General features: G+C 35.4%; 1 protein-coding gene across 1 annotated transcript in view; it reads right to left on the reverse strand.

Moving 5' to 3' along the window:
* The window catches only part of EXOC6 (exocyst complex component 6), a 102,619-nt gene that overhangs the window by 24,199 nt on the left and 69,030 nt on the right, over positions 1 to 9,390 (reverse strand). Inside the window, exon 19 of the mRNA XM_006755090.2 lies at positions 6,122 to 6,195. Within this exon, the coding sequence (XP_006755153.1) occupies positions 6,122 to 6,195 (74 nt within the window). The remainder of the gene's footprint in view (positions 1 to 6,121; positions 6,196 to 9,390) is intronic.

Genomic DNA, 9,390 nt, shown 5'->3' on the forward strand with positions numbered 1-9,390 from the left:
ACCCCCACCCACAGATATCCTCTCTCCTACCCCCAGTGTCTTATGTCCATTAGGGGAAGGGAGGGGAGAGGTAAGATATCAAAACACCACAATGTATGCATGCATATAAGCATAACCAATGGACACAGACACCAGGGGGGTGAGGGCATGAGCGGGGGCGTGGTGTAATGGGGGGTTAAGGACACATATGTAATACCTTAATCAATAAAGAAAAATAAAGTTAAAAATCACACCACAATGTAAAACTACTGTCTACCCACTGGAATGGCTAAAATGGAAGAGACAGATAATATCAAATGGTAACAAGGATATAGAGCAAAAAGAATTCTCCTACATTGCTGGCTGAAGTATGAACTAGCACTTTTGCTTTGGAAAACTGCTTCACAGTATCTATTCAAACTGATCATATATATATCACCCCCTGACTCAGCAATCCCACTAGTAGGTAAATACCTCAACAGAAATGTGAGCATATGTTCACCAAAAGACATGCAAAAAGAATGTCATGTTAGCATAATTTGTAACAGTAAAACCAGAATCAACTTATATGTCCATCAATAGTAGAATGTATAAAATATGGTTTATTGGTGTAAGAGCAGACTACCCAGCAAAGGGAATGAATGAACCACAACTACATTAACAACATGGATAAATCTCACACACAAAATATTGAGTAAAAAAAGGGAGAACCAAAAAGTTGATACTGCATGATTTCATGTATACAAAGTTCAAAATCAACTAAATTTATCAGTTGTATTACAAGTCATGATGGTGGTTATGTTTTAAGAGGGAGAAGGGTAATTAATGATTGCGAGAAGTGAAGTGAGGAATGGGGTCTCTTTTGAGATACCTATCAGTCAAGTTTTCTTTCTTGACCTGGGTGCTAAAGAGATGTAATCAATTTGTGGAAAATCACCAATGGTACACCTATGATTTGCCTGAATGTATGTTATACTTTAATAAAACATTTATTTGAAAAGTTTTATGAGATACAGATATATTTTGCAAAATTCAAATTCTTTCTCAAATTATCTACATATGGATCAGAGGAATCATCACTTCTCTTTTCCCTAGTTTGCCTAAAATCAAATACCTGAAAACAGGACCTAATCCTGGATGGGGAAAGGAGAATTAGAAGAAATTTTTATAACTTAGGGTTTTAACAGAAAAAATAAAATGGTATACTTGACTCATATCTAGTCTAATAAGAACCACATATGAGTTTTTCTACAAAGGTATACCTCTCTAAGGCTTTAGCCAAAATATTCCTAGATTTTTAAAAGGCACTTCTAGGTATCTGAGCCCTCACTAGTCTTGTAATTCTCTCACGTGCTCTCCAGTGTGTGTGTCCATATCATACAATACTTGAGACACAGTCTTAGCCCCAAAGTGCTGTAGTCTAACCCAAATACCACATGTTCATTAATGCAATCTAAGAAGCCCCAGAACAATGTTGGTGCTTTCAGAGGTTAACTAAAACTACTAGATCTTTTCCATATTATGAGTCACATTTCCTACAGCCTATCATTTTTTAAAACTTAATTTTAAAAAGTTAAATACAGCACTTAATATTTCCCTTGCTAAATTTTACTTTGTTGGCTTTGGCTTATCACTCAAGCATACTGAGAGCATTTTGATTCTTCTATCATCTTAGGTAACTCTCCTAGCTTTAAGTAATCTATGCATATAATTCATATTTCTTCTATGCATTTATCCAAGTCACTATTTTAAAAATTTGTTGATCCCAAACTGTCAAAGACAGACATCTAGAGGAGGCTGCCAGAGTCTTGACTTGGAGCAACATTTCACTAAGTAAGTTTCATGTAACACAACCCAAAATGAGTGAGGGAAGTGTTATGAGTATGGGAAATGCTGGGTTACTGCAAAATTTCTCAGCCCTTACAATTCGAATGTACATGGTAAGTCTCTACGAGGGAATCAGAGTTTCTTAAACATACCTGACTTGAAACCTTTTTGAAAAAAGAAATATTTTCTCATCTTGAGAAATCAATATTCCTAGAAAAACACTTTGGGAAACACAGCTCGAGGGTGATAACAGTACGTTAACCAACATTCACTGGGTAAGATGCTGTTTTATTAGCTTCAATCCCATCTGCATTATCATCCAACCGACCTAAGCTTCTTCATACTACCTAAATGATAATCAAGATATTATCAAACGCAGCATGATATATTACTAGTCTAACTTAGCACAAAGTGAAATAGGACCAGGTAAAGAGGATTTAGTATTAAGATTAGTGAGCCATGGGTGCTCAATTTACTGCGAGAATTATGCTCAATAAGAAGATATGAAGGCAAGAGATATATTTTAAAAGTTTCCTATTAAACTGGCTACATTTTAAAAGGTTTGGTGAAAAACTAATCTCAGTTATATGGGACACCTCATTTTCTAGTGATATTTAGTGAAATATTTCTATATATTAAAAATGAGTTATTAAAATTATCACTAAGTGCTATATATTATATAAAGTCTTATAATAAACATAATTTTAAAATGTTAAGGTTTTCATACACTGTCAAAAGAAGTTTACATATTCATCTGAAATCTATTTGAAAGATTGTAGTTAACAAAATAGATGCTCTGTTAAAATCAGACACACATAAGTATATCAAAGTCCTTTATCATTTAGTGACAATTTTAGAACTGGGTGTAGGAGGATGATAGGTTTTACTTAGAAAAAGTTTACACATACTAATCACGTTCAAGCAGCATGCTGAAAATTGACTGAGGCATTATATTCACATAAAGCAGTATCAGTACTGCAAATCCTCCCCATTGTCTTTTGGGTAGTGGGCCTTAAGATATTGTTGAGATAACTGGCTTCCATTAGCAAGCATATGATTGGCAGGATGATAAAGTCTTTCCACTCACAGGTCAGCTATTTCCTTTTCTTGAGAAGAGGGCAATTCTGATGATCCATCTTTTAGCTACAGTCTCTCATTGAGTCCCAATTCTCTTGCCTTCAGCTTTGATATGGTTCTAACTTTCCTCTTGTATCAGCTCATACTTGTCATCAACTCCTCTATTCAGAACAGCAAATATCAGGAGTTTGACCTCAGGGCAGAGTCCGGGTGGGCAGGTAAAATTTGACCGCTAGACCTACTTCCTAATCTTTCATACCCAGCAATTCGCGAAGCGGTATCAAATTCAAACCAAAAAACAGAAGCATGACCCCTTATAAGTACTATGAAAAGGGCTCTTTTGCCTTTCTAAGTATACTTGAAAAGAACTGTCAGCCACCCTATTAAGACAGAAATGGATCACAGACTAGGGGGAAAAAAAGGAAAAGTGTAGAAACTCAACTGAAATGTAAATAAAAGTGTTAACACCCTCTTTATGTTTGGTGATAAGCTACTTCATATAAAAGTGTTAAAATAATATGCTATGAAATATCTTTATGAAGTCAGGAATGTAACACTATTGAAACTTGAAGGTATCTTTAAATAATCACTGACATCTGATACAAAAGCTGTATCCCCTCATATAAGACTTCAGTTTTTAAGACTAACTTTATTTTTGGCCAATTCCCATACTTGACATTTCACCACTTAACTGTTTATAAATTAATTTGAAAAACAAATAGTATAGGTGAAACATAACTTTCCTTACCAAGTTATTAAATTCAGACCTCTGAAACCACAAAATTCAAGTTATGTCACAGTGGTCTAGCAGCTAAAGACAAGACTTAACTGCATCCTCTTGTTTTAGAATACAAAAGAATAAGAATAGAGCATGATTACATTTTAACATTAATAGGGGAAATAATTTAAGCCCCTTTTAAAAATAGAAAAATCAACACATAAAAAATTAGCTCATCAAAATTTTCTATCCACTAGTCACTTCCATTGCATATTAACTACTAATTATAGTTACTAATATAAAATTGTGTTTTATATTAGCTATTTCTATATAAATCTTTTAAAAGTTCTACATGTGTCACAATAGACTTCAGAATTCTAAATGTTTCATAATAGATTTTTTAATTCACTTAAAAGTCTCTTAAAGAAATTACATTGATGAGGAAAAGTCAACCAGGACTTAATGCCTCTAAGTGCACATACTTGAAGAGTAAATTCAGCCAAAAAGACTTGAGATGTTTATTAATATTTATAAGTATGCCTTAATAATAATTCCCTAGGGAGCTATATGCTTGTAAAGAAGCCTTGCTGTCAAGTGATGATTGTCTTTGAAGTAAAAAAGTATCTGGGATCAGAGTTTTAATCTGCATTAAACCAACCACTTATCTGGACAAATCAAGGAACAGAAGCTTTATCAACTAGTTCAATAAATGTGCGGTCTTATTCACAATCTTACAGTGAGATTATCTACTAGTTAACTCCATACAAATTCATATAAAACTGAGAAAATATCACAAAATAAATGTCAAGTTTCTGTGAACAGATTATTTGTATGTAATGGGAGCTATCTCCAAATCACATACTCAGCATTGAGGGACATTTCATGTTCTTGCAATAGGGAAGTGTACCCCAGTAAGTGTCCATAACCTAACTGGGAAATGAATATACAACCAAACCTATTTCCAACTTGCAAAAGGACTCAGTTTCCTATATTAGATCAGCAGCTTGTTCAGAGCAATAGGACTATAACAGAGAGAACTCCTTCTACAGGAAATGGATCTACCTTCAACAGAAAGAACATATTCTGGTAAACTGTTGTGGAAATTCAGAGTTCACCTTCTTCATTTTCTACTATCTTCCCCTATTAGTAAGGCTAATCACATATAGATCTAGGTCATCCAAAGTACTCTTTGTTTGGCATAATATATGAGCATTGATTGCAAACAGAAATAAATACGAATATATTTTATATGTTCAGGCTTTACAAACACAATAGAGAAACAGGAATGACTTCTTCGCTTTCCTTCTAAACCAGAACTGAAGCTATACATTTATTTCTATAAGACTCACGGTCTTATAAGTATTCCTAACTAGTTCAAGGGAGTTTTGCTTCTCCAAAGGATTTTAAAGCTCCATAAAATGAAACCGTGTCTTCTATTACCTTTGTGTCTATTTCAACCACATCTCCCCTCTCCAAATAACTAGTACATAATAGTTCGTAAATACTTATTGAACACTGGTTTGGAATTAGAGCAAAAACAGCTCTACTCTTAAACACTTCCTTAAATCAGAGCTCCTTAACTGCTCAAGTTGGCCCTGCTCTAAACATCACTGGGGTAGCATCTACTCATACCAGTGGTGGAGCCCCACCTTGTCATCTCCATTCCCCAAAGGGGATGGGACCATAAACAGACCAAGAGCACAGCGTCTTTGTTTTAACTGCATCTCCACTTGGTTCTTCTTGCCAAGGGCAGCAGTCACGCCTGTTGTCAATTCTCCTGAGCCCTCTCACTTGGGCCCACCCTCCTCCACACTCTTGTGCCTCCCAGCTTTATTAAACTCCTTAATCCTAGGATTAAGAAAGAAAAAGGAGGAGGAGGAAAGAAGAAGAAAGTAATAAGAAAAAAAGTTTGGGGGGAAACGAAAAAAGAGTAATAGGGAGAAAATAAAGAAAATGACAATAGAGTAGAGGTGTTCAAGAGTAGTAAAATGAATATATCTAAAAATTATCATATTTGTTACTATACTTTGAATTATGTACTAGAAAGAATTATATAAATATATAATTACCTCTTTAATTTTAACCTTTTTGGAGGCATACAAAAAATTTATGAAAATCGCATTCTTTCCCACTGACAAAATTTTAAGCAAGAGGCTCCTACATAGAATGTAATAATTTACCTTTAATTTGGGTCCTGACACTAATGTTCTACAGACCAATTTTCACATGTTATCATAACATAATTAAGAAATAAAATTCAAGTGTCACTAAATCAAAGTATAAAACTGTTCTTTAGTCATGTGCGTAGCAGGTAATGATTATGTTAAATAATCGCCGAAGAGAATTCTCTGTGAGGTTGTGAGACACTGAATGAATACTGGTTTAGAAAGAAGGGCCAAATACATAGTTATCAAAGAAGCACTTTTCTAAAGACAGGTTGTTTCAAGGCAAACAAGCATTCCTATAGCATTAAAAAGGGGGGGAAAGGCAATAAATGAGAAGGACATTATTACATCTTACTTGTCTGAGGTCAATGAATGCTAGCTGTAGGGTATCCCCCTGGAATCCTGGCACAGGCTCAGAGCTGGCAAACACTATTTAAAAAACAAAAAAAGAAGAAAAACAAGATTGCAAAATATACAAGGGTTTTTAACCGCTAAATTAATTTCTACTCATTATAAATGTATTATAATATTTACACATAGCCATTTCAAATGAAGACTATTTATAACCTTCAATTTCCACTACTGAGAGCATTCGCCACACCCATTACCACAAATATTTTAATAATTTTAAACTTCTAATCTACCATTTAATCACTATAATCCTTAATTACAATAAATTTAGAAGGGTTATTCTACATGAAGTTCAAGGTAGTAATATACTTCAATCAAGAGAAGTTTTCTGACTCTTTTTAGCCTTAGGTGAACGATTATAGAAGCATTCTGAAACTATACCAATTCCACAGCTGTCAGCATATTTCAAACATCTGCTTTGTTACAGAATATGCTCCATAAAAATCCTACCTCTAACTAACAGCATTAACAGGCAGACATGCAAGAAGTCAGCTTCACATGTAGACATACAACAGGTAAAATGTTCTAAGGAGCAAAATGGGGATGACGCAGGAATGTTTGTTCTGAACTTTTAATATTTTTTCCATAAAGGCATCATACCTTTTTAAGAATTAAAAGATATATTAACAAAAGATTGCAACTATATTTCAAAAGATTTTCCCCCACCTTTTTTTGGTACTAAAAAAACTGTAATACATAGCTTGCTTAGTTAAGTTGAAGATAAGCCCAATGCTAGTAATTTTGAAGACAAAAGACTTGGCTCATAAAAAAGAACCTATCGTTTTATACTCAAGCTTCTCTGATAAGAGTAAAACTGCTTGCAACCATTCTTCCTACCCATTAATATCTGGGTTTTCTTAGAGAACATTATAGATTTTCCACTTGTGAATTTATCTCAGCCAGTGTTTTAGAAATTATTTAAATTTTCAGCCTATATCGTTTTTGGAATAACAAAAATAAATCAACAATTAAAAATAATCTATACATATAAAAGCCTGTTCAACCGTTAACTATGACGTGCACTGACCACCAGGGGGCAGACACTCAACGCAAAGGCATGGAAACATGGAACAGACTGATGAATCTCAGAGGGAAGGGGGGAGGGAGGAGGGTGAGAAGAATTTAACCAAAGATCTTATATGCATACTAGAGGCCCCATGCACCGATGGGGTCCCTCGGCCTAGCCTGCAGGGATCGGGCTGAAACCGGCAGTCTGACATTCCCCAAGGGGTCCTGTATTGCAAGAAGGTGTAGGCCAGGCCGAGGAACCCCACCAGTGCCCGAATCTGTGCACTGGGCCTCTAGTAAATATATGAAAGCTTAGCACAGCTTGATTTATCTGGCATTTTTAAGGCATGAATAATTCAAAATGTTTTTGTTGCTGTTGTTTTTAAGATAATAATTTTTCATTTAAGCATCAAAACTCTTTTTTTTAATCTTAAGCATATTTTATAAAATTTTAAACTGTAACATAATACTTCCCTTTTTTGGAGTGTACTAAATATTATTTGAACTTTTCTTAATTATCTGGATCACCATTAAAAATATTTTTATATATATAAATATCAAATCATCCTGAAGCTAATATAATGTATGTCAAGTATACCTCAATTAAAAAAAAAAACACCTATAGGGACCAGGCCAAGTGGCTCAGTTAATTGGAGCATAGTCCTGTATACCAGAAGGTTTCAGGTTTGATCCCCAGCCAGGGTGTAACCGATTGATGTTTCTCTCTCAATCAATGTCTCTCTCTCTCTCTCTCTCTCTCTCTCTCTCTCTCTCTCTCTCATCAAAGGAATCATATCCTCTGGTGAGGATTAAAAAACAACAACACACATATAGAAAGTTAAAAAGAAAAGAAATAATAAAAAAGAAGACTTTTTATTCTATAGAATACATTTTCAGGGTTGCAATGGTATTAAGAACTGTTTTCTAATTACATTAAACAACTCAGAATGCTGTTTTGAGTTGTGTCTAGATTTTTAAATTTTTCTTCCTTTTCTCTTGCAGTTTTAACATAAATTCTTACTCCTTGTTCTCTCATCTCTTATTAATATGCTGCCTTTAATATTCTTGAGCTGTTGTCTAAAGTAAGAGCAAATACAGTCTGGGCAAGGACCCCTCCCACAAGTAAGGTGAATGGGTTTTATATATGCCTTTGAGGATACAATATGTACCTTTTGAGTATAAGTAACCTTTTGATTACTCAGAGGTACACCATTTCCACCCCCCACCCCAACCCCCCGCCATTACTTCTTGGTTCTCTGCTAGGTTCTAAGTAGTTATGCCCATTAGATAAGTGACTGCACTCACCTTTCTCAAGGCCCCCATTTCCAGAAAACTAAGATGTATTGAGCAAATCTAGCCTCACTTTTCATTATTTAGTATAATTTACTCATATCACTGTTTTTTCATACAAAGACAAGTGGCATAATTTCATACTGTGGCAATTCTATTACTCCCTACCATGTCCCAGATAACTGAGTTGCCTTTCTCTAGTACCATCAGATTTTAATGAAAAAAAAAAAAAAAAAAAACCCCACCACAAAAACCACACACACACACAAACAGAAATCAGTAAGCAAAATTATAACAGCCTATTAAAAGTCAAGGTATTTTTTTAATTTAAAAAACCCTTTCTTAGGACCATTCAGCATATTGTTGGTTTTTCTGGCCATATGCCTAGGCTACTATTTCCAAATAACATCCTATCTAATAAAAGAGAAACACGGTAATTAGCCGTATGTCCACTACCCTTCCCATTGGCTAATCAGGGTGATATGCAAATTAACTGCCAGCCAAGATGGCGGCCAGCAGCCAGGCAGCTTGAAGCGAACATGAGGCTTGCTTGCTTCAGTGACGGAGGAAGCCAACTTTCCCCGCCTACTGCTGCTGGCTTCTGAGCTTGCAGTTTGAAACACTGTTACAAGTATAGAAGCTAAACAAAACCCCAGAAACCTGTTTTCAGCCAGCCGGGATCTCAGAGCTGGAGTTGAAACAGTGTTTCGATTATAGAACCCAAACAAACCAGATACCTGCTTTCAGCAGCTGAGGCCTAAGAGCTGGCGCCAAGCCTCAGAGCTAAAGCTGGCCCAGAATTAAAAAAAGTAAAGAAAAAAAGAAGCGGTTGGGAGCTTCTGTCACCCGCCAGCCTGAAAACAGCCCTCAGCCCCTCAGCCAGACTGGCCAGGCACCCCAGTAGGGACCCCCACC

The sequence above is a fragment of the Myotis davidii genome, unplaced genomic scaffold, assembly GCF_000327345.1.
Source record: "Myotis davidii unplaced genomic scaffold, ASM32734v1 scaffold271, whole genome shotgun sequence".
In the NCBI taxonomy this organism is placed as follows: Eukaryota; Metazoa; Chordata; class Mammalia; order Chiroptera; family Vespertilionidae; genus Myotis; species Myotis davidii.